The sequence below is a fragment of the Dendronephthya gigantea genome, unplaced genomic scaffold (assembly GCF_004324835.1).
Source record: "Dendronephthya gigantea isolate DGI-Jeju-01 unplaced genomic scaffold, DenGig_1.0 000005F, whole genome shotgun sequence".
NCBI lineage: Eukaryota > Metazoa > Cnidaria > Anthozoa > Malacalcyonacea > Nephtheidae > Dendronephthya > Dendronephthya gigantea.
Window position 1 is genome coordinate 610,522 of NW_021163015.1, and position 25,210 is coordinate 635,731.

General features: G+C 38.2%; 2 protein-coding genes across 4 annotated transcripts; one reads left to right on the top strand and one right to left on the bottom strand.

The window, feature by feature from the left end:
- On the bottom strand, window positions 1-16,440 carry LOC114516364 (pyridine nucleotide-disulfide oxidoreductase domain-containing protein 2-like). The gene is made up of 17 exons (XM_028535816.1): window positions 16,125-16,440; window positions 15,624-15,643; window positions 15,130-15,223; window positions 14,952-15,025; window positions 14,414-14,548; window positions 13,998-14,034; window positions 13,385-13,501; window positions 13,176-13,237; window positions 12,586-12,683; window positions 12,195-12,336; window positions 11,481-11,621; window positions 11,119-11,191; window positions 10,490-10,646; window positions 9,850-10,001; window positions 1,304-1,410; window positions 634-754; window positions 1-172 (listed from the first exon to the last, which is right to left on the bottom strand). The coding sequence occupies exons 1-17, from the start codon at window positions 16,231-16,233 to the stop codon at window positions 105-107; spliced, it is 1,707 nt and encodes a 568-aa protein (XP_028391617.1). The 5' UTR covers window positions 16,234-16,440; the 3' UTR covers window positions 1-104.
- On the top strand, window positions 15,157-25,123 carry LOC114516365 (eukaryotic peptide chain release factor subunit 1). 3 transcript variants are annotated; one of them, XM_028535819.1, is made up of 17 exons: window positions 15,157-15,236; window positions 15,626-15,753; window positions 18,144-18,230; window positions 18,655-18,771; window positions 19,121-19,179; window positions 19,256-19,395; window positions 19,776-19,914; window positions 20,934-21,046; window positions 21,742-21,819; window positions 22,719-22,784; window positions 22,871-22,934; window positions 23,106-23,173; window positions 23,265-23,352; window positions 23,940-24,004; window positions 24,201-24,273; window positions 24,396-24,470; window positions 24,894-25,123. In XM_028535819.1, exons 3-17 carry the CDS (start codon window positions 18,148-18,150, stop codon window positions 24,971-24,973), a joined length of 1,308 nt encoding a protein of 435 aa, XP_028391620.1. In that variant the 5' UTR covers window positions 15,157-15,236; window positions 15,626-15,753; window positions 18,144-18,147; the 3' UTR covers window positions 24,974-25,123. The 3 variants fall into 3 exon arrangements, with proteins under 3 accessions (XP_028391620.1, XP_028391619.1, XP_028391618.1); XM_028535818.1 differs by lacking the exons at window positions 15,157-15,236; window positions 15,626-15,753 and adding an exon at window positions 16,668-16,881; XM_028535817.1 differs by lacking the exons at window positions 15,157-15,236; window positions 15,626-15,753 and adding an exon at window positions 17,237-17,386 and having other exon boundaries at window positions 18,142-18,230.
- The last annotated feature ends 87 nt before the right edge of the window (window positions 25,124-25,210 follow it).

The following is a 25,210-nucleotide window of genomic DNA, read 5'->3' on the forward strand; positions in this document are numbered from 1 at the left end:
GTATAATGCTTTTCTATCAGTGTACACTTTGTTCGATTTAGTATTGAATGATCTTTTAATATGAATGGCGTGGAACTACATACAATGTATATATTCACCATCTATTATTTCTTTCGATCGAGGAGTACGGTGTTCGCCGCATTTCTTCCAGAGGCCCCCATTACTCCTCCTCCTATAAAATAATTGAACAACATTTTTAAAATCGATGTTTGACAGGCGTTTAGCTTGAACGGTGGGAAAATTCAAAATGGAAAACAAAATTATCTATTTATTGGACAACTGAGCTGAGATATTTCGATGTAAATAGTTTGATATTCAATGGAAGTACATATTTAATGCATAAGATGTAGGCATTCATTCACAAGAGAGTATTTTTGAACTTTGCCTTATCCACCGTTTAAGCTAAACGCCCCTCAAACGACCGGCCTCTGAGCTTTAAGCAATCCACTTGCATATTTATAGCTTTTAAGATACGTAAAATGGATTACCGAGAGGTATAGTGGTAGTGGAACTTCACGTTTGCAGAAATATAGGGAAGGTATAGTGGTAGTGGAAGTCAAATCTCAACCTCACTATTGATCAGTTCACGACCGCTATTACAGACCGCTATAGAAATTAGAAACGAAGTCTTACCAGGATGAGTTCCGCTGCCGCATAAATACAGTCCTTTGACAGGAGTTCTGTAGTTGGAGAGGACTTGTACCGGTCTCGCAAAATACAACTGGTCTAGAGACATCGCGCCATGAAATATATTCTAAGAAAAAGAGCGATTAACGCTAATTTAGCATTACGAAACAACCATATTAAATTGGCTGGGGGAATCTAGCCTTTGTACAACCGGCACTCCGGCAGAGGCCTTAAAAAATCCAAACGACAACATTCAACACACTTAACTGCACGGCAACATTTCTACTGTATTGTTTGGAAACGAATTGATAAGTCTGGCAACAAAGTTAGAGTGTTCCAGTGGCAATGTCAAGTGACGTAATCATTTTTTTCTGATCGGCGCGTACACTGTCAGAATTGTTGGGAACAAGTTTATCGATATCTCAGCTTGTGTTAGAGCCTCGAACAAGTTTGTTGCAAAAAGTTGTGGCAAAAAGGGCCTGCAAAGTTCACAATCTTATTAACTTGCTACGCGGATAAGAATGTCACTTCCAGCTTAAAAACAACGGTTATTTTTTACCGCGCGTATCGAACCTAATATTATACAAAATTACTAACATTGCATGGTAGGCATACTTAATATATAGTTACTTAATATACGCGGCTTATTTATTCTAATGTTTTTGTCTGCACTCACCCCTCCAGTGAGGCCAAATGTTTTCTCCAAATCAGGCGGCGTTAGAATGTCCCTACCGACGACTGAGGATTTAAATCCTGGCGCGTATTCCTCGATACTGTCGAATACTAGAAAAAGTAATCACGTTTAAAATTATAAAACTATACATACAGCAAAAGCAATTAAACTGAAATGACAGCTAATTCCGAATAACGTCTCCATAATTTGACTTTACAAAAGAGTCTGTATTTTGTGAATCAATCGTTTCGTTTTTTAGTGTCTGCGCGTAATTGACAACAGGTTTTTAAAGCCCGTTTTCCACTAGGCGAATTTATTCACGCGAACTCTACTACAAACACGCGAAGGAAGCGATTACACTTTTTCGCGGCGAAATTTTTTGCAAACCAATCACATCCCTAGTTTATAACCCCATGCCAAAGTGTAGCTTTACATGCATGCGGTATGGGCCCGAACCAAAATAGCGCCCATGCTGGGCTCTGTTATCAATTCCCAAACATCAAAACAATGGTGGTTATCACAACTTTTACTTGCATTCTATAATATTCTATTTGAAAATTTACTACAGAAATAAACCCAAACACATTGACCCAAAGATAAACGCTACGTTTAATTTCTAACCCTAGAATTTATAATCTTCATGCAAAATTCGACTTAATATTGGACTAAAATTTTACGACTAAAATATGCCATTATTCATAATGTCAACAAGATCTGTTCAAAGTTGATAGTATGCGAGTGTGTTCTCAGAAACGAGGGTATTCTCAGCAACGCGTTTCTTTATCGCCATGGAAACATCGCATCCACTTTTGATCTCTTTCGAATCGCCGAACTCTCGCTCCAATCCCTCTCCGTATCCAGTGTAAAGACTGTGCGCGCGGATGAAATTTTCGTCACTGGATCCGAGTTTCACGTCTTCACAAGCATGTGAATAGTCGTATAACAGAGCGCTTGGTAACTGGGCAACAACATCGCCTCTTGTGACGTAATTTTTGGTGACATTACAACCAACATGCTTTCGGTAGAACTTTCTGAAATCATCCGCGCCGAGCCTCGGACTTCCCCACGTGATGACGGCGTTCGGAGCTCGTGCCAGTTTCCCTGCTGCAAAAACGGCGGCGATGCTGGCCAGGGCACCCCCCTGATTGTGACCGGTGAGCAAAATCAAGTGATCCTTGGGTGTATTTAGGTATTCCTTCTCAAACCAAACCGCGACGTTTTCATATCTTTTCTTGAACCCTCCGTGAGCGCTTAGACGCGTGTTGTTCACCACGAATTCGTCAGGGTGGAGGTCAAAATTTGCCAACCAATCGGAAACGCTTGTGATTTCGGTTCCCCGAAAACCGAAGACTGTGAGCTTTTGACGGGCATTCACAAGCTTTACCACTTCCGTGTCCTCCCGTACAAACGCTGTTCCGACCCAGTCCTTTGTGTGGCACGCTTCCCGCTCACTCGTCGGATCGTATCGTAAAAAGTGCGGCAATACCCCGATGCCTCGGCTGTACGATCTCATCGGGACGCCAATGCCTCTATGATACCGCGGGCGCACAGTCACGTGAGGATTTTGTCGACAAGTGCATCCATCATTTTTGTATCCCGCGGGACACCTCGAGCATCCACGCGAGAATATGAGCCCGCACTTATCGTACCATGGGCAATCCGAAGTGTCCGCAACCCGCAAGCGGGCGTCTCGGAAACAGGTCAGTCCATCATTCCGGTAATCGCTCGGGCAGTCAGCAAAACATAAAAACATTCTTCCTTTAGGTCTGTGATTTGGACATTCTTTATAGCAAAGTGCTCCTTGTTCTATCGGGTGGGACTTGGGACAACCCCAGCAAACAGGACCAACACCTTTCGCGAAAGCCCAGCTAGACTTGTTTTGATTACAAGGCTTGTAGCAGAGGCCGGCTTGCATTTCAGGTTTACGTTTTGGACAGCGCACCCAACGTTCGCCGTAATGAGAGGGGTTTTCCATGATGGAGCCATTTTGCGAGAAGCGGTCAATGGGTAGGTAGGTTGATCTTGCCACGGCCAGCGCAAGTTGACTCAGAGATTTCGCGGTGACTTGCGGTTCGTTCGTCGGACTTGGGGTTGTTGTTGTGGAAATACCGTTTGGGATTTCATTTGTCGCGCAGCTTAGAGCAACGCCGAGAACCACCAGGAACAAATGAGACATTGTTGCTGCCATACTCGTTCTGCTGATGTTTCAGAATATGCGACGCTTTCTTATAAACCCAAATACCAAATCGATGTCAATTAAAAAACGCAAATTGCGCAAATGATGGAATGCGCTGAAGCGAAGGACGTATAACTCAAGGTCAAGGGGAACTGCACTTCTGTCAACGCGGACGCGCTTCAGTCTATCATGGCATTGAAGGTCAACTTTTCACCTTGAATGGACAAGTCTTGCGTTGTTCATTATTGATTGTAGCAGGAATGTTTTTCTTTTTTTTTAGATTTATTTGAGAAATTAAGTCGTGGATATAATACAAGCTTAAGTTTCGCAGCAAAATAATCGAATTAACTTCATGGTTTTAATGTATTATAGTTTCAGCTGGAAAGTGTTAAAAGCCAACTAATCAACATTGCACTTATTTTAAAACTTGCGAAACAGAGCATGCCTCATTGCATATTATTTATAGACAGAATTTTAGACTGATCGTCTTGAAATTGTCTGCTTCATTAGCTTCAACGCAGGTTGAAAGCGCATGTCAATTTCAATAGACATTCAAAATTTCTAAAAGTATAAAATGAATAAAATATGGACCTTTAGGGTTAGTTTGTCTACTCCAGTATTTCGCGGGCAAAAAATTGATAAAAAAGGTTATGAACTTATGGCCACAAAATTTGCTAGCTTCACAAGGCTGTTATTTCTACATTCTACAATGTTTCGCTTCAAAATTGGCCAGTTTACTAAATTTCGGGTTCTCTTTTGAGCAAGTTGTTAAAAAAGGATAATCAGCCTTTAACTGATATTTGCTGTTGTGAAACTACATGTTTGTTTGTTTTTGGTTTTGCCTATGGTCTTGCTTAATCGCAAACTGGAATGTAATTACTGTGGACTGAATATTTATCTGGACTGTTTTCTCGTCCTGCTGGCAAGAATAGTGCAATCAGCCAATTTGTAACAAACAACATTGCTGTGATCCAAGTTGACTGGATGTTGCAGCGTTGTAGAAGTCTATATACGTTTTATGTGTGTAATGTATCATGATTATGTGTTGAACAATATATTGACTTATAAAATTTAGAGTTTTATTAATAAATAGATTTAGTAAAAGGCATCAGTGCCAAAAAGAAAGGAAAAAAACAGGAAATTGGAAATATTGTTATCCGAGTATTACAGTTATGTTGTTCCTGTGTAGTTGTGCCAGGCGTTGCGTCAGAAAAAACATCTGTAAATTATGTGATAAAGTAAGTGAGTGCGGTTTGCGAACCGGGACTATAAGTAATGGCCGAACTAGTTAATATAGAGTGGGAATATTCCATCTATTTTTGATTGCGATATCACTCAAAACGCGGAATCAAAAGTAGAAAATTTTATAAAAACGCCCATACCATGCAACCGAATTTTGTTGTCAGAATCAATTAACTATTCACTAGTTTGACTAGTCAAAAGTCCGGCTCAGTCTTTACCTTACTTTACCTATACTTTTCTAGCCTATATAAATGCGCATAAAGTTTAGCTGCCGCCCCAAATATTTTTTAAAACAGCATAACAACGGTTACCAAAACCTTTCTTGCATTTAATATATTTGAAAAATTATTGTGGTTATGAACCCAATCAAATGAACCCAACATTGACCATAAGCTCAAATTTAAAATAAAAATTTCTTTACTAGATTTTTAAACTGGTAGAATGATTTCACAATACATTTCACTTAACTTTTTGTTCATATTTCAAATGTCAATCGCTAAATGGTAAATAATAATCTTTTTTAAAGCTTTACTGAGAATACATTATATTATCAAACAGGATACTCTCATTCTCCATGGGAACATCGCAGCCACCTTTGATCTCATTCGTATCGCCAAATTCTTGTTTCAGCCCCTCTCCGTATCCGGTGTAAAGACTGTGTGCGCGGATGAAATTCAGGCGACTGGGTCCGAGTTTCACGACCTTGCACGCATGCGAGTAGCCGTATAGCAAAACGCTTGGTGACATAGCAACGAGGTCGCCTTTGGTGACGTAATCTACTGTGGCATTACAACCAACATGCTTTTGGTAGAATTTTCTGAAACTATCCGCGCCGAATCTGGGACTTCCAAACGTGATGACGGCGTTGGGAGCTCGTGCCAGTTTCCCTGCTGCAAAAACAGCGGCGAGGTGGGCCAGGGCACCCCCCTGATTGTGACCGGTGAGCAAAATTAAGTGATCCTTGGGTGTATTGAGGTATTCTTTCTCAAACCAAGCAGCGATGTTTTGGTATCGAATTTTGAACCCGCCGTGAGCCTTCAGACGCGTGTTGCTGTTGACCAGGAATATATCGGGGTGGAAGTCCAAATGTACCAACCAATCGGAGATACTTTTGGTCTCAGTTCCACGAAATCCGAACACTGCGATTTTTTGATTAGTGTTTATAAACTTCACCACTTCCGTGTCATCCTTCGCAAACGCGGTTCCGACCCAGTCCTTTGTTTCGCACGCCTCCCGTTCGCTCATCGGATCGTAGCGCAAGAAGTTCGGCAATGTTCCCATGCCTCGGTTGTACGATTTCATCATGACACCGATGCCTCGGTAAAAACGCGGGCGTACAGTCACATGAGGGTTTTGACGACAAATGCATCCATCGTTCTTATATTCCGCGGGACACTTGGAGCATCCACGCGAGAATATGAGCCCGCACTTGTCGTACCATGGGCAATTGGAGGTGTTTGCAATCCGCAAGCTGCCGAGTCGGACACAGGTGAGCCCGACATTCCGGTAACCAATTGGGCAGTCACCAAAACATAAAAACAAACGTCCTCTAGGTCTGCGATCTGGGCATTCCTTATAGCACATTCCGCCATGTTCTACGGGGTGGGATTTGGGACAACCCCAGCAAATCGGTCCAACGCCTCTCGCTGTGGCCAAGCCGGATTTGTTGCAGGGTTTGTAGCACAAGCCCGTTTGCATTTCAGGTTTATCCTTCGGACAACGCACCCAACTTTTGCCAAAATGAGAAGGGTTTTCTATGATCGTGCGATTTTGCGAGAAGCGATCAATCGGTAGGTAGGTGGATCTTGCCACGGCCAGCGCAAGTTGACTCAGGGATTTCACACTGCCTTGCGGTATCTTGGTAGGACCCGACGTTGTGCTTTCATCAGTTGGGATCCCATTTATTGCGCAGCTCGAAGCAATGCAAAGAGCGACGAGAAACAAGTGCAGTGTCGATGCCATATTCGTTTGACGTTCTGCCCAGTTGTGAGCGAGGCAAAACATGGGATGCTTGCTATGTACGCGCGATCGGTGCCAATCAAATGACGCAAATTATGGAGATAAGGTGATGAAATGCGCTGAAACTGATGACGCACAGCTGAAAGGGAACTGCTCTTCTGTCATTATAAAGATGACTTAGACAATCGAAGGTCAGCTCTTAAACTTGGCATGGAACCGGATTGCGAAGTTCACGGTTGCAGAAAGGTTTTTTTTCCAAAGCAATTAAATCGGATTGCATGCGGTCAAATTTCTCCGTACACAATAAACAGGAAAACTTTAAGAAACATAATTCGTTTCACGACTATCGTTCTGCAATCATCGTTCAAAACGCGTCCACATTTGCTTCAAGGATAAATTGTAGATATAATTTGGGACGATTTTCTCTCTAATTCATATCCTTTAGACATAACTGCATGGGAGTAGTTTTTCTTTACCGCTTCCAATTTGGTCTCAAAATGAAAACAAATTCGCCTCAATTTTCCATTTACATTAGATACTGAAATATAAAGCAATAGAAACTCCATAAAGAATAAAGATTTTGAAAATATATAATTTTCGACGTTTCGACTAAACCATAGTCACCATTTTTCTTTTCCTGATGGTGACTATATATAGTTCAATCGAATCGTCGAAAATTATATTTTTCAAAATGTTTACTCTTTACGGAGTTTGTATTCTTTCATTTTTTCTCAAATACTCAGTGGTTCCCGTAATTTAAGTACTACTTTAGTGATTACTTTCGACGAAAGACAAAATTTGTTCTCACATGTAAATATATATACTTTCGCTTCGGAATGTGTCAGAACACAATCCGAAGAAAACAGTCATAAGAATGATAATATTATAGGTATTTTAGCACTTCATGCTTAAAAAATATCGGTGTTTAGACTATAGTCTATACCAATGCGTTAAAATTATAACCGCAGAAACAAGCATAATTCATTCCAGGCGGCCAAAATCTGCGAGTTTGTGATTTGAGAGCAACGATCATGAACGGTGTTGTGCTAAAAACTTGCATGCCGACAGACATAAAAAACACGGTTAAATTAAAGTGATCGTCTACACAACAATAGTTACAATACTGTGGAAAAATGCAAACAATTTGGACAACAATCACATCAGTTCTTATAATCCTATTCATATCAATATTGCGAGAACCTTTTAGGCATGTACATGTACTATGGTTAAAAGCACATTTATTTTGGTTGACAGGAAATAATTCAGTACAGCATAAAGGCTAGTTTCCACTCAGGAAAATTCTCCTTTGGATCGGACAGGACAGGAAAGATTCTTTTGTATAAACGCGGCCTGAGAACTCACCGACAAAGGAAATTTTCCTGTCCGTTCCGATCCAAAGGAGATTTTTCTTGAGTGGAAACTAGCCTTAATAATTATCTGGAACTGAAATTGCCTTAGTGGAAATTCTGCCATGAATTAATTTGACACCCCCCATACTTTCTAATTTCGATGGATTTATTTATATAAGTTAATATCAACGTTAAGTCGTTAGCCAGGGCGATAGTTTGATTAAAGTGCATGTAAAACGTATATTTAAAGAAATGGTATTAAAAGAGCTAGTTTGCCTAGTTACCAAAAAAAAAATAAGCACAACACGCAGTATATTGACAGGGGGATGTCTGCACGAAGAGAGAACACCGTCTTGAGGCCTATTTAGACTACACGATAATTTGTATGCAATTATTATTCTGACGAATGCAAAAGATTGCCTATGTCAAATCTTCATTCAATTTTGCTCAGTTTGGAATTTAAAGTGTCACGTTTGTACCTGCATTCATACGTTCACATACGCCAGGGTACGAATCGTCTACGACAAATCGCATAGTGTAAAGGGCCTTTATATATATTAGCGCTCACGGAAATTTCTATGCTAAACGTTTAAAGCGGCTATTTTCACAGCTTTATCTCGCTTACCCTGATGACTTGATTCCATGACGGGTACACAGGAAATCTAGGCTGTACACGTGTACTGTTGAAAAGGGTAGCCTTAAATGGGTTTTGCCTGGATAATTTTCCAATTAGATATTGACGATTCGCTGGCGAGAGTTATTCCTATGCTTTCATAACTAATATTTCTGCAGGATGTTTAAGGCAAGATAACGATTAAGTTTTCATGGTGAAATTCAGGAATGGAAACACTTAACTAATCTTTTTGATTTTGCAACTCGCTGATGAAAAGATTAAGTTGAAGCCACTTGTGATATTCGCCAAAAATAGCACAAACTCAGCGTATTTGGAAAAAAAATTAATATATGGGTCCCATAATTGACATATTTTTTGTACACTCGATCTTGATAGACATTCGCGGTACATTTTCTAAGGTCTAGCAACTCTATGAAAAGTCTTTCAAGGGCAATCTATCATGGGGTTCCACCTCAGCGCATTTTGATGTCTGACCTTTAATTGGTCATAATTGGCCGCAATTGATGAGAAAATTATGGCAAAAAATGATGGCACCTTAAAATAAGCAAGCCTTTGCTGGCGTCACAGTTTATACATGGTTTGGAGACCACATAAAACTACAATACAACTCATTAACCATATGTTGAGGTAGATTTATGAAAAAAATGTTCCTTTTTATCACATGTCTATTGTATTTTGCACAGATAAACCAACAGCAATATTTTAATTAACATATTTTTCAAATCAAGGTTGAGGAGCTTAGCAAGACGAATGTCACTAGTAGTAAGTTTGGCTAAAATACCATAGACGCGTGAGGAGAAAGGACCATTTTTTGCATAAACCTGGACAATAACATAGTTAATGAGTTGCATTGTACTTTTATTTAGTCTGCAAACCATGTATGTTCCATTAACTGTGCTGGCATTAAGCCATATCTGGCATTAAGCCATATCCAAGGCCAAAATCGCATGGTTTGAAATATTTCGTACTTAACAGTTGTTTACATCGTGCAGGATTTTGTCTTAAGCCGGAAAACTGGTTTTAAAACTAATTAATAGTCCTTAAAACTAATTCTTGGTTTACTGGTTCCAAACTCGTGAAGGTCATAAACAGCCATCATATTAATCTTCCGCAAAATCTTGTTGTTTTTTGCAGAGTGCACACAAGGGGGGGGGAGGGGTAAGGTAATGCTATATCTCAATCTCCTTACCTTTATCAGCGAAAGCATTGCGTATTTCGTCCGTCCACGTGGCATCTTTGAGATTATACGGGGTATATTGGACAAAGAGGGATAACACGTGACAGCCAGGGGGAGCTAGCGTCGGATCCAGGGATGACGGAATACACATTTCGATTAATGGTCTGCGATGAAAATTTGTATAAATGTTTCGTATTTACAGTACTCAAAATAGTGCCACGCCATTGGCCCATCGTAGGAAATACAATACACAAATATTCAAAGGATAATCTTTCCACTTTAGGATATTTCAGGATTATTGTGAAACCGATCAGCTGTGGATAGGGGTAGCCAGAATAAATTACACAGCTAAATCTTAAATTCAAAGCAACTTAATCATGGTTATGGATTTCAAAAGAATATTTTGAAATAAAAATCTACCAATGCGATTGCGACTTTAAGCTGTTATAATTTATTCTAACTACCCGTAGATCTGCCACTGAAACCGATCTAAGAAATCAGGTTACTCTCAATTAGGGCTGAAATTCCATGAACTGTTTGTATTCGTATCTTGTTTCTAAAATAACCCGAATCTTGGGTTTTACAACATGACATACGTTTGAGCATGTTTTCTGAGGGGTAATAAAGAGCATGCATTGTGTACATCAATTACCTGTCTGAAGGTTTTCCTTGCAAGCAGTCCGTATAAGCTTTCTCTATTGTGTCCATCGACTCCGTATTAATATGAATTGTACATCTGTGATGTTCTGACGCCTCGCCGTTTTCCTTATTCGGTCGCGCCAAAAAGTTCGGTAACTTGTCAACGGCAACTATGAAACAACCAGATTTTCAGATTTGGTACAGAAAATAGTTAGCATATGAGATCTAAAAAACTACATTGCAAACGACTGTTTGAACTTTTAATTCATATCTCACAAAAATATATCTATCATTATAGGCCTGAATTCACAGTCAATGAACGGGGTAATCTGCTTCGCGTGAAAGCAGTTTTAAAGCGGTGTTTGAGAACAAGATTTTTTAGCTTCGAGGGTAACTTTTGCGACACGTGTAAAATTATTTATGCCAAAACAGTAAACCCTGCTTAAACCTCGCGTCTTTCGAGTGGCAAACGCATGAAAAACAACGAACATCGTCCGAAGTATTCCATATCAATGCACCTTTTAATGCGTTTGGCACAGGAGTACCAACACTATAATAGGCCAAACAACATCCGGTATAACATTCAGTGGGATTATCCTTGTACGTTTCTTGATGCAAGGTATATTTACCAACATTTCTCACCGTTAATTTTTGTGACAGGCGAATCATAGTTTAAACATGATATATCTTTCTCAAGTTCCTTTGGTAAAACTCCCTGGTGAAAAATAAACACGTAATTATGTTATCTTTGTTTATTTTTTGACCATAAATTATTTCAAATGCCCTTGAAATCGATTCTTGAATTTAAGTACTTTTCAAGGGTTTCAAACACCCAGACGATCATTGGATGTGTTCAATGAACTGTGAGGAAAAATGACTAAATTTCGCTACCCCATACACATGCTTACAAGAACACGTATTAGGTACGAGAATAGGTGATGATTCAACGAAATTTAGGCAGTAACGATTTCTTTGTAAACGGTTTTTTAAAAATGAAGATATACCTGCGGTAGAAGATCCAGGAATGTGATTTGGGGGGTCGCATTTGACAATACGATGTCTGACGTAATCTCTGTACCGTCTTCCAGTACCACACCAGACACGGACGAGGGTGAATCATTTTGCAAAAGAAACGATTTCACAGGCTAGAAAAATACCCAGCAATAGTTTGAGATGCATGTACATATGAGAGTAATGAGACACGCACACAAGACTTTGATGCAGGATGATGATAATACCAATAAAAAACAAGCATTATCTTTCCCAAGGGATACTAACTAATTTTTATCACAGGCTTATCGAAACGAGTTTACAACCTTCAGGGAGTTCAAAAATGGCTGTCTTCAAAATGATTAATTCTTTGAAGATTTCGACGACAGTTAATAAGACTGGAAAAGACTAGAGCGAAACTAAACTAAAGTGAAAAAAACTGATACATTTTCAAAACTTATCATAGCAAAAAACTTTTATCCAGTCCCCGAAAGGGACATTGAGGCCCGGTTTACACTATACAGGATTCGCTTGTCATGATATCTTCGTTTGCGTTCAAAGGGCAATGGTTATAGCAGCAAATGCTTGACAGATTTAGTATATTTATTTCGATCTCTCACAGTAAATTTTTTTACTGCCTTTAGCTACAAAATTTTGACCACTCCGGAAGCAATCCGGTATAGTGTAAACGGGTCCTGATATTAAAAGGGAACTAGCGATTTATTTACCGTATTCGTTAATATTGTTGTGCCCAACGAAGTCGCCGAGTCTGCGATTGCTTGAGAGAGTTTCCCCATACCACCCTCGACGTACGCCCATGCCCCCGGGTGTCCCTCAAGTTCCCCCATTACATGATGCAAAAGAACATATCTAAATTAGAAAAAATAGGTACAACGCGTACATTCGTATGATTCTTTTTTCCAAGCATTGTTAAGTTGTTAACATGCACTAGTTGTAGTATCGTACAAGGAGTATAATCGTAGATGAAACTATTCACAATATACCTTTGCAAAAACGCAAGAATAACTAAGAGACAGTGTTTCCTGAATATTTTATATACATCTGAGAAACATGAACAGAAAAACATTGTTTCCATCTTGCCCAGGTTTCTAAACTTACGCACTGCCGGGAGTCGAAGGGCTGACGGTCGCTCCAATGATGGAGTCCATGGCCAAGCAAGCCTTCAGAGGTTCGGACTCGAACCATTTATCTAAAACGTGCGCGGAAAAAAACATGACATCACATAACCTGAAGGATGAACTAGGGGGTTCCTTCAACCGTACATTAATTCGGGCCATGTTACACGGTGCAATTTTTCTTGCAACTTGCAACGCAATTCTACTTTTAAGAGATGTAAATTAGTGAAGAGTATTCAACATGTAAGTGTAAGAAACGCCATGGAGTGTAAAGCCGGTTTTCCACTAGCGATATTTTTCGCGCGAATCGACATTTTACTTTTGTTCCAGAGCTCTCAACTGCAACCATCTGGAACAAATTGCTCAAATACAAAGGAATAAAGTCGCGAAAAGTATCGCTCGTGGAAAACCGGCTTAATAAGGACAAAAGTTTCGTAGTTGTCAAATTTACATATCTCAAAAGAAGAATTGCATTGCAAGCTGCAGGAAAAATTGCACCGTGTAACAGTGCCTTTAGTCTTGTTTCAATGTTTTTAATGACTGGAGTCACTGACAACCGTCTAGAATACTTATCTTTGTAGCAGGAGCCGTGAGAAGGTCGTAGAACAAGGGTAGATCTTTACCAAGCTTCCGTACTAAACGAAAAAATTTGAGATAACAGAATGTCAACTGACAATACTTACATTAGTGTCATCTACCCTAGACCTTAGTGTAGTTTTCTGCTCAAAAACCTCGAAAGATAACGGCATACCACCGCTTTCAAATCAGCAATGCAAACTTGCCTGTTTTCATCAAAGCTTTTAATGAAGGCAATGTGTTCATTTTCTCTCGCAGCGAGCCATGAACCAAAGCATTGATGTCCAATGGTGGATTGTCAAGGAACGGGCCGATTGCTTCGACTGTCAAAGACATTAAATATTTCATAGTTCAAAAGTTTAAAGTGAATGAGACGAGAATTGCGTGTATGTTTATCTCCTCACATTTCGCGTAGTCTACTCCGTAAAAAACTATTCTTTGGCTAATAACACTGACTGCCACTGAGAAAAAAAGAAGCTACCTCCATCGAGAAGCAAAGTTTTTGTGGTCAAAACTCAACAAAGCCCTGTCATCGTTTCACAGCTAGCTTTACAAGTACGCTGGATACGAAATATGTGACTTAGATCCAGGAGTCATATTTGGCCAAATCAGGTGAGCAGTAGGCGTGTTTTTCTAGTCTTCTATCTAATGTATTAGCTGATGTATTAGCTCACTCAGTAGCTATCAGCATTACTCCTGCTATCATCGGTAAATCCATGCAATGAATCGATAATTGCGCTAAAAGACAACATCTGATATATCATTCAAGAAATTTGACATCGATCATTCCAGATCATCGGATATGTCAGGTCTGCATACCTAATCTACCAAGGGTAGCCTCGTATTTCGGCAACATCTAAGTAAGTAAATATAAAACATGACTTAGATAATCCAGAATAATTGACGTGAAAAGTTGAAAACATGCTCACTGACTTCACCAGTTCATAACACTGGAGCATGGATAGGAATGTTAGCATACAGAGTTATATCAAAACCAGGGCCGTCGCTAGAAGCTTAATTGGGGGGGGAGGGAGTTTATTCATATCTTCGATTGATTTCTTTTGTACGCTACAACCTCGTACCCTGGGTCTTTACTCCGTGCACAGACTCTGGGTTTGTGTACGCTATTGTTCCTACGCTATTATTGTTCCTATATAAACATGAATATATGAATATATATCCCCCTGATTCGCAGGTGGGAAAAACACGGTTAAATGATGCGAATTATCGCTTGCCTCGGCATCTTTATGGGAAAATTTGGAAACTTGTTCGCAATTTTTCTCATCATTTGATCCCAACAACAGGTAGCGACCATCTGCCAACGGCGTAAAATAATTCGGATCGCGAAAATACAGTTTTAGGCCAAAGTCCTATGAAACGAAAAACAACCCAGGATGATGGACAGTGAACAATTTGCCGGTGTAAAATGGATTGGGGCAAAGACGGAGGGGGGAGTGTGCGATAAAACTATCATACCATATATCATGAGATAAAAAACGCTATTTTACAGTTATACGTTAAAATTGATCGTCCTGTTCCCTGGTCGAGCTTCCGCTAGGCAGCCTACTGGAAAACCACCTGATTGATTACGTCACGACTACATTTCATGAAGCGAAGCTCCTGGACCAGATGATGTAATGATTATAAAGGTGTGTTGAACTTGAATTACCGAGTTCACTGGAACTATACCCTATATGGTTACTTAAGGTTATTAAAATTCAATAAAGCTCCTTATTACATAGTTATATTTGAATCTTAATAAATTTTCAGCACCTTTAGCTTCAAATCTTGAATAATTTGAGGTCTTAACAAGCTGAGAACATACGAGCACCTGGAGAATTTAAAACCTGAATAAAAACATATTTTCCAAGGTTATGCTCGAATATCACGACTGAAACAACCCAAGTACAGATTTATCATGTTTCAAAACCATTCCTCAGGCAATTATCACCTGGTACAATTTCCTCAGTGACTGCAGCCCCACCAATCACGTGTCTTCGTTCCAGTACAAGTACATTGAGACCAGCCTTCTGCAGATATGCAGCCTGGATGGTTGGGGTAAAGTTCTTTAGATTAAGTGTATTATGAAATGATCACAATATTGTAATAGAATTGCACTGGTAATAATAATGACAAAAATGAACAACATCAACAATCACAAAAGCTCAACAAGATCACAGTAGTTGAGTTTGCAAGAAAACCAGTGACCCAAATCTAACTGGCCATGGCAACATATATAATATTGTTAACAACAGCAAGAGCACAACATCATTGACAGTGACATGCGTTTGCAGTAGCAAATATAACTGCAACAAACATAGCTACAGCTTAAACAATTAAAGTTTTTTAACACATGGTATCAACAGCAGGAAATAATAACAACTTTGAGGCAACAGCTGAGAACAATAATGCTGCAATCAATATTTAGATACATTGAATACTTACAGATATCAAACCATTGTGCCCTGAAGTAAAGATTTTAAAATTGGTTGTCTTGGTCATATATGAAACGTAGAAAGGAGACAGAACAAAATGAAAGTGACACTGTGAATGTGGTTAACTATAATTGGCAATGGTAGGGGCAAAATAATTCTATTTTAAATTTCACACCTAGCAGACTATTCCATATCTTGCATCTTAATCAAATTGAGTTGAATTTAATGAGTTCATGGCAACCAGGTATATAATCCATTGTAATTATCGCTACTCTAGTGTGGTGATTACTTTCATTTATTAAAACCAGAGTAGTGATAATTACGATGGATTAATCTAATTGAATTCTCCGTAAATTGTGAGTATGTAGGGTCACCCTACTAGGGTGAACCATAACTCGATAGTTAAATCTCCTGAAGAATTTAATTGTAATGTTAATCATATATACTATCAATTCATGGTCAAGATGGTCAGGTGCGTTGCTATTAATGGGTCAACATCAGTTCAACTCACCTGCACCAACTACAATTGCATCATATTTTGATTTAAGGGAGGTGGCTGCCGCTGTTGATTTGTAGCTTTTCCCACAAAGTGATTTTGATACATTCCAAGCAAAATTCATTGGTCCTATTATATTGACTTTGATTGCTTAGTATTAAATTTGCTTATAGTGCTCCTAGTACGATACCATTACACTATAACATCATTGGAGCTAGTATGCTGCATGACCATGAGCTGTGAAGTGTGACCATTTAAGCTCTAATGAACCATTAATGTTGCAATGACGTAATGTAGCAACACGCTTTGTGGCCTGGCCTTCTTTACATTTTTTTCGCACGAAATTCTGATTGTGACCCAAAATGCCAAAATATGCCAATATAATCCAATATAAATCACTGGTATAAATCAATAGGATTATTCTCAAAACGAAAGCAATATTTCTCGTAAGTGTAAGCATTAAGCGTAATGATTGACCGAATGGCAACTGTACTTGGTTTTGTGCCTTATTCATTTTATTTTTTCATTTATTAATTTGTCCTTTAGATATCAGTAGCTCTATAAAATTATAGACTAATTGAATACCCTTGGCGAGATTTTAACTTCCAGTCCTAACGGCCTGTACGGTGATAGTTTTCATTGAAAAAGACGGGGATAAAAGTTCGTCAAAGCGAATTTTAAAGATAGTCCTGAAATCTGAATTCTCCTGAACTGCTTTATAACGGATGATCCGTCGACGTCGATGATGAAGACGAACTACTAGTCTAGAAGAGTAAGAAGACTGTCTTATCTGTCTAGACGGATGATCCGTCTCTTGTAGGCGGTCTCTTAGGCCGCGGTCTCTTGAGTCTAGTACTCGTATCAATTTTTTTTTAATTTATTATTAGTGCTAGGGAAATTTACAATAATCGATCACGCAATAAAAACTAAGTTCTACAGACTATTTACAAAAACAACTTAACTAGACTACTCGCTATAATGTTTGAGTTCCATTGAGACAACGTCAATCACTCGAATCGAAGTGAAAACTGAAAATCGTGCGAAACTTTGATCCTAATATATTACTGGAAACTGGATTGATTCGATCCATTATTGTACCGCTGACATTGAGCCGCAGATTGGAATGCAGAATTGCACCATTTTCAAACAAGCATTTTTAAGACGTCGTTTTCCGGTCAAGTTTTTAATTTTTTTGTAAAGATTTATAATTTCTGGAGATATTCCTAACTAAAGCTGGTAATTTTTAAAAGAAATTCGTTACATTCACACAAGATTTGGTAAGAATTCCTGTGACAACCTTATATCGATGACTGTGTTTATAAAACTCTCAAAGTAGCACGTGTATTTTATATATATACAAGTGAAAAGCTGTGATGATTGCATATATTTTTGTGTCAAATTTTTGAAACTTTGTGTTGATTTTACTAATGTGTATAAAATCTGCTTAAAGTATACTAGTTTACCCTTGGGTTTAGGTAAAATTGTCTGGTGTTTAGATGTTAAAATCAGACATTTCTATGTAATTATATATGCTTCACTAAGGACTTCAAACTTGTTCGACATATTTTAAGGGTGATAATATAAATTTTAGCTATCCTTTTGACACTAGTAAGGCCAACTCCCATAGGCTCATGTTTCCTAGGAGCTATGAGCCTCTTGCTCTATTTCCTTGAGAAAAACGTGCCCATATTCCATTCAAAAAGTTTTTTTCTAAAACATAATTCAGGCTGTTCTATATAACATTCACATCATTCACTCTAAGGAATTTAATTGGCCAGCTAAAAGTCACCAGCCTAAATTTGAGTACATTGGGCCATCTAATTTAAGAGCGGTTCAAATTTACAGCAACAATAGCGTGTTGAGCGATGATGGCCTAATATGCATGGAAACCAAATGTAGAATCTCATTTTTTAGTTGCTATAGGAGCTAATGTATTTCAACAATTACATGTTTTAAAACACCGGATTGAAATTCCTTTTAGGGCTAGTGTTTATCCCTGGGAACCTGTTTTATTCTGTTATTCTAATTTTACAGAAAAATGGAAGGAGCAGAAGCTGCAGACAGAAATGTTGAGATGTGGAAAATTAAGAAACTAATCAAAAGTCTTGAGGCTGCAAGAGGGTACAGCATAGGCACTTGTTTTAATCTTTTCTTGGTTTGAATTTATCATAAATTGTGCTTAATTTCAAACTTATATAGTATATACATTAAATGTTAAACAAACACAAGTTAGTGATGGCTATCAGTCTCCTTGGTTGAGACTGTGACGGTGTTGAAGCTAGGACCTTTGAAATATAAAATTTACTCTAAAATTTGGTTGTGGAGCAGTTCATGTATGGAAATTGTGTGACTCAAAGCAGCTACAGCTTTTTTGGACGAGCTCTATGCTTTAGCCTCAGTTTATTTCAGTGGCAAACAAATGGACCATTTAAAGACTGTTTGCGACGTATTTAAGCCACAGCTTATTTAGGAGGCTGTGGCTTATTATTGCGTGTGTAAATTGCTCTATTATGCACTTATGGTAAGCCCAACATTGTGTTTTAAGAAATGGAACAAGTATGATTTCGCTAATCATCCCACCAAAAGACCAGATATCAAGAGTTGCGAAAATGTTGGCTGATGAATTTGGTACAGCCTCAAATATAAAAAGTCGTGTTAACAGGTAATCTCAATTAGAAGTTACAGGCATCATAATTATGATTGCTAAATCTTTTAATTAAATTCTAACCTTTCAAACAAAAATATCAGCTGCAACCATCTTTACTTTTAATCCACTATTGGGTATCCACTATTAGGTATCTATAGGTATCTTAAGAAGTTATGCTCTGTCAAATTCAGATTACCTTTCAAATATTTGGTCGATAATTCTCGACCTATAAAAACAAGTTATATAAGAAGTTAATTTGTGGTGGATTTGAATTTGAGAGGCATATTGTTCTGTTGTTGCTTGTTGGTTTCGTGCATTTCTTTATAATTCAATCCTATTCAATTTGTTTTATTTTTGCATATAGGTTATCTGTTCTAAGTGCAATTACATCAGTACAACAGAGGTTAAAACTATATAACAAAGGTAAATACATTATCCAATCTGCCAAATCATCTGGCATTTCGTAATGACATGAAATTCTTTGAACTTTTTCTTACAGTGCCGCCAAATGGCTTAGTGATATATTGTGGTACAATAGTTACAGAGGATGGTAAAGAAAAGAAAGTCAATATTGATTTTGAACCATTTCGACCCATCAACACATCTCTATATCTTTGTGATAACAAATTTCATACGGAGGTGAGAACTGCATTCTAAATCAGTAATTCTGATGGTTGTTTTGTGATAGCACACCTATGGTTTAATAATAATTTAGAGACTGGTTTTAACCTTATTTAGTTATACAGTCTATTATCCTTTCTGTAACGTCCTGCAGTTATTATTAACCATTAGCTGGAGGTTTTTCCGTGGAAGGTACAACAAGCACTTAAAGCATCCTCCAAGACCATAGTAGACTGTTGTTTGTAGTCTTCTGTGGATGAACTTGATGTTACATTTAACAACTAGATTGACAGCGAAAGTTTAAGTTTCTCCTTGTGTGTGTGTGTTTAGGATTTGTGACTAGAATCTCTGAGGTTTGACAAATCTCATGTTCATTTGTTCTTTTCCATCTCCAATAGGCATTAAGCAATTTACTAACAGACGATACTAAGTTTGGTTTTATTGTGATGGATGGTAATGGTGCTCTCTTTGGTACGCTATGTGGAAACACTCGAGACGTTCTTCACAGATTTACTGTTGATCTACCAAAGAAACATGGTAGGCAATATTGATCTGTTTTTATATGCAACTATGTAACACTTGCTGTGGTAACATTTTACCAATCTTTCAGAAAGTTTCAGATCAAGGATAATTTTGATATCAGTCCCCATCATACTAATCTAGAAAACTTGACTTTAACTTCTTCGTCCTAGCGAACTCTTGCTTTCAGCTTATATAGTAGAATGTACAAAATAAAACAGAGATTCCGACATCTTGTGTTCTTAATATTCAAGATAAAACAAGAGTGTAAATACAGAGACAGTAAGGGCGCTTCTCCAGTCATACACGTTGCATTTCTGTTTCTACAGGCTTTATAATATATTACATGTAACAAAATAGAAAGCAGTGTCACGTTTGTGACCAGAGAATCTGCCAAAATAGAATTGGATTTTGAAATATTCTTCCAACATACATAGTAACCACAATGAAATTAGAAAATTTGATGTTATTTGTACCTAGATTAATTGCATATGTCTCTGTCCGTATGCATACGTAGCCCTAACATGACCATTTTCCTTTAAAGGTTTGTTAGTTGAGAGCGTATATTTCGTCCATTCCTGTTATTTGAAGTGCTACTCTAATTTCCAATATGTTCAGAGTAAATGCAGGAATGGTAAATCAAACATGGTTGACTAGCAGGCACCGTGTATCTATTTCATATATTCTGTGCTTACTTTCAACCAACATGTAAACGTATAATAGTACACGCAGTTTGACAAAAAACAAAAAAAGTTTGTATAGTCCACGACTTAAAACGCTCAAGTTGTTCCCGGCTGATGAAACAATGACAATGTTGTGCTGTACCCCACGCGTGTTATCAACTTGCAGCAAAATTGTTATAGACTTCCACACGTTGTTTCACAACTTAATAAATCATAACAACCATGTTAGTGAGGCGCAGTCTAACGTCATTGCTTCACCAAACAGTCACAATCTATGCGTTTTTTGTCGTGTAGCAGAATGGTAGCTCGAACATCTATTCAGATTATGTTAAAAGATACGTGTTTGTTTCTCAGGTCGTGGTGGTCAGTCAGCTCTACGATTTGCTCGACTTAGAATGGAAAAAAGACATAACTACGTCAGAAAAGTGGCGGAGACCGCTGTACAGCTATATATAAATAACGATAAAGTATGTTTGGTCTTTTTTTATATATATATATCCCAACTTATCCCAACATGTTCATTACAATCAGGTATAGCTACATTTTATTTTAATGTAACTTTGAGGAATCTCCTTAGTTGGACATTTAACTCAGTGGAAAAGTGTGTGATTTTAAAAATTTTAACGAAATAATGAACTTTTTGGATCCGTTCTAATTATAACCATGCAAGGAGCAGTGTGCCATGTCTAATAACTTTGCATCAAATATGGTATAATATGCAGGGGCGCCGGAACCTCGGGGGCAGCTGCTCCCCCTGCCCTTTTTTAATGGGGGCGAGCGAGGGCAGCCCTGTGCCCTTTGCTACCATATAAAAGTATCATAATTTCACCATTTAATCATGATGCCTATTTTTCGCATAAAAACTAGCCTGTAATATTATTGAAAATGTGTTCTCCCGTGGATTTGCAAGTTCGCATGTACTTCTAAATTTGAGTTTCCTCTTCGTGTGGTTGCTAAGGTAAAATGAATGTGCCCTTTTCTAAAACTCTGCCACCGTCGCCCCTAAACTGCTTCCGGCGCCCCTGATAATATGTCGAAACGTCGAGAAGTGTTTGTTTATTTCAGGCAGTTATTATTCTACTACATACACTAGGAAGTAACTGTGCATATTCCTTTACTCTGTCTAAATGATTTTTTTTCATCTGTTTTTTTTTAACTTTAGCCTAACGTCACTGGACTTATATTGGCTGGTTCAGCCGACTTTAAGACAGAATTAAGCCAGTCTGATATATTCGACCAGGTAAATATTTATAAAGTAGCTACTATATTTCATTGGTCGAACGTACCATATTCGTGTTAATAGAACCGATTGCATTTTCCGTGCAGTGGTATTGATGGTTGATAAGTTCCCCGTGATGTCTAGAGTCGATGATATTGCGGTTTTCTTCCATCATAAAGTAATGTTTCGCGAACGTCTTCACCCTCTGACACAGACTGAGCAGAAATGCTAGTCCACTGATGTGTTTGGAGTTTTTTGCCCGTTCACACATCGAGACCAAGAGTGTACATGCAAGATTTTATTACTCTATTGTTTTGTGTGGTCTTATTTTCCTGGAACCGCGGACGAAATATGGTCTGCATGACTGCATTCATACTCAACAAATACTCAGCAAAATATCAAATACTTAGCAAAGTATCTCCCGTAACTTATCCAAAGATTTGAAGGGAATTTTTTACCGAAAAACGAATCGTCGGAATTAATAATCTTCCATGTGCATACTTACACTATCACTAAACCTCGTCGTCGATCATAATGGTGCACTGGTCACCAGCAACTCACAGGACGTACAGAAGCTATAGGTTCGATTCCTGCCACTGGGCCGATGGTTGCTGAATTTTTCTCAACTCTTGCCGGTTATCCCTTACAAGTATATAAATCCCGAACAATTTTTCATTAACCATGAACCCTGTGAAACAGTATTTATTTTCATGAAGCAAAATGCACAAGATTATAATGAAAAAACTGATGTTAACATTAAAGTGTTGCTACCAAATTGTTTGCGAAGTTCTTTTTCAAACTATAGCATTACTCTATATTTTAGTTCTTTTAAGCTATTTTACACCCCATAGCCGGAAAATTCCAGTAAAGGTTTCATTCTCTATTCATGCTAAAAAAGCTGCGGTTTGTTCCTTTTAAAGCGCCTTCAGTCAAGAGTACTCAAGCTGGTCGACGTTTCTTATGGCGGGGAAAATGGATTTAACCAGGTGAGATGTGCCTATTGCTTCTTTGGCGGTCCAGAAATTGACTCCGTATATACATGTACTTATTGTTTGTGTTTTATATTTTTAAGGCTATTGAATTGGCTTCAGAGGTTTTGGCGAACGTCAAGTTTATACAAGAGAAGAAACTAATAGGTAAATAAGGGGTTCCGTAATTCATTTTCATCTTATTGATTGGAATCACGTCTGCATAGAGCATTTGCGAATGAACTCGAATAAAACTGGACCGGTAATTCAGGCTGGGGAAATTTAGTCTTTTACGTTCGCTGTGTGAAACTGAAGCTATGGAAAAACGATTAATTTTAGGAAGATATTTTGACGAAATTTCACAAGATACTGGGAAGTTCTGTTTTGGCGTCGATGATACATTGAAGGTATGCGCGATGGTTGACCCGTTGCACATTTTGCCCTTTGGCGTTTAAATTTGAATTTTAAGACAGAAATTGGTTCATTTGTCACATATAGGCCCTAGAAATGGGTGCTGTGGATATCCTGATCGTCTGGGAAAACTTAGAAATCCAGAGATTCGTGCTAAAGAATCATGCGTTAGACGGTACGATATTCAGTCATTTAGTCCTGGAATATCAGTAGAACTTATTCTGCGTTCTCGTTTGTTTGACTGGTGTGAACTTGCTTCTCGTTGATATTGAGCCTCATCTTGATCTGACAGAAAAGATCTTGTGCATAATGACGTAACAAGCCGTGACACCTGCAGGGAATTCTGGTGCAAAATACAGTATTACCTGTTTGTTTGTATGATAAATATTCCCCTATCTTGCTTGCGGAAAACTATTATTACTTAGACATTGATGGTTGGTAGTTCCCTGTCGTGTCTACGATCACTAAACGACACAACAGTTTTCCTCCATCATAAAGCAAGGTTTTGGTGAACGTCTTCACCCTTCAACGCAGGCTGAGCAGAAATGCTAGTCCTCTGTTGTGTTGGAGTGTTTTGCGCGTTCACACATCTTCTCGTGCGTGTTCACATCTTAGCATCCTTTTCTGTACGGTATTGACTTACACCTCTTACCCAAGATCTGTCCTGACTAGTTTGTCTAGTCGTACCTTATATATATCGAGATATATCAACTTTCACAAAAGGAAGAAGCCAGAAGCGACACGTATTCTATTTGTTTTTAGAGGAAAAGGTTTTGCATCTACGTCCTGATCAAGAACGGGACCAAACCAACTTCATAGATCAGAGTGTAAGTGAATTGCTTCATAACATCTGAAAAGGCAGTTTGTGCAATATTAAATACTTACGTGGTACACCTACAAGCTAAATTACTTATCGACTGTCACCATGCAAACATACAAGAATATTATTATTGTATCTAGCTTCTATATAAATGTTTAAATTGACCAGCTGAGGTTTTCATAAAATCTATTGTAATATTACAGACGGGGGTTGAATTGGAACTTGTCGAAAAAATGTCCTTGCTTGAATGGCTGGCTAATAACTACAAAAATTTTGGTGAGAACTTTGGTGAACACTTATCGACCTAGACAAGATATAAGTTTAGATATATAAATTTGTAAACAAAAGATCAGATAAGGAAGAAATGAGCTACCATGATACCATCTGATTTTTCTTAGGCGCAACACTCGAGATCATAACTGATCGTTCACAAGAAGGGGCTCAATTCTGTAAAGGCTTTGGGGGAATTGGAGGTAACTATTGATTTAGTAATTGGAAAATTGATATTTTGAGTACCAGGGGCCTGTTTTCTAGTATACTTTTAAAGAATGATGTAACTTCGCGTTAAACTTTATATTGATGCAGATATACAACTACATATTATGTCAACTCTTATGCATGTCCACCCAAGACAAATTAGGCAAGATTCAAAGAAACATTGTGAATTTCATAAATGTTTCCGTAGTATCGAACTTCGGAATTGTGTCTGTGATGAATTTTTCATGCCCAGATTTTAAAATATCTCGTGGAATTTATTTTGAACCTTTTCTAGAAGAATAATATTTAAAAATTCGCGCACCTCCCTCCCGCCTCCCGCATAAAAGAGTTCACCTTCCCTACTTTTTCATTAATCCAATCTTTGGGCCACTTTAATACTGAATTCGCCTTCATTGCAGGTATACTAAGGTATCGAGTTGACTTCCAGTCCATGGAATTCGATGACGATGATTGGATGGACGATAGCGATGACGATTAAACAAGAGGGAAATTATATATTTACATCGCAATAATAAAAAAAATACGAACAATATATTGTGTAATAACCATTACAACAACTAATAATTGTTCCCACTTGAGTGGGTTTATAATATGAAACAGAAAATATAGACACAACGTTGTCGTTTTAGACGGAGTTATTTTGTATCGCTTCTACACGTAGACTGCTAGAGGCATTGGTGGGTCTATTTATTGCGGAGGTTTGTCCTAGGCATTT

What these genes read in the sequence shown, in the direction of transcription:
- LOC114516365 (XM_028535819.1), top strand. Translation starts at nt 18,148, where the DNA reads ATGGAAGGAGCAGAAGCTGCAGACAGAAATGTTGAGATGTGGAAAATT. An exon ending in CCAACTTCATAGATCAGAGT is followed by an intron (nt 24,005 to 24,200) that starts GTAAGTGAATTG and finishes GTAATATTACAG; the next exon opens with ACGGGGGTTGAATTGGAACT. An exon ending in AGGCTTTGGGGGAATTGGAG is followed by an intron (nt 24,471 to 24,893) that starts GTAACTATTGAT and finishes CCTTCATTGCAG; the next exon opens with GTATACTAAGGTATCGAGTT.
- LOC114516364 (XM_028535816.1), bottom strand. Translation starts at nt 16,233, where the DNA reads ATGAATTTTGCTTGGAATGTATCAAAATCACTTTGTGGGAAAAGCTAC. An exon ending in CAATGCTTTCGCTGATAAAG is followed by an intron (nt 1,411 to 9,849) that starts GTAAGGAGATTG and finishes TACTTTTTCTAG; the next exon opens with TATTCGACAGTATCGAGGAA. An exon ending in CGGCAGCGGAACTCATCCTG is followed by an intron (nt 173 to 633) that starts GTAAGACTTCGT and finishes ATTATTTTATAG; the next exon opens with GAGGAGGAGTAATGGGGGCC.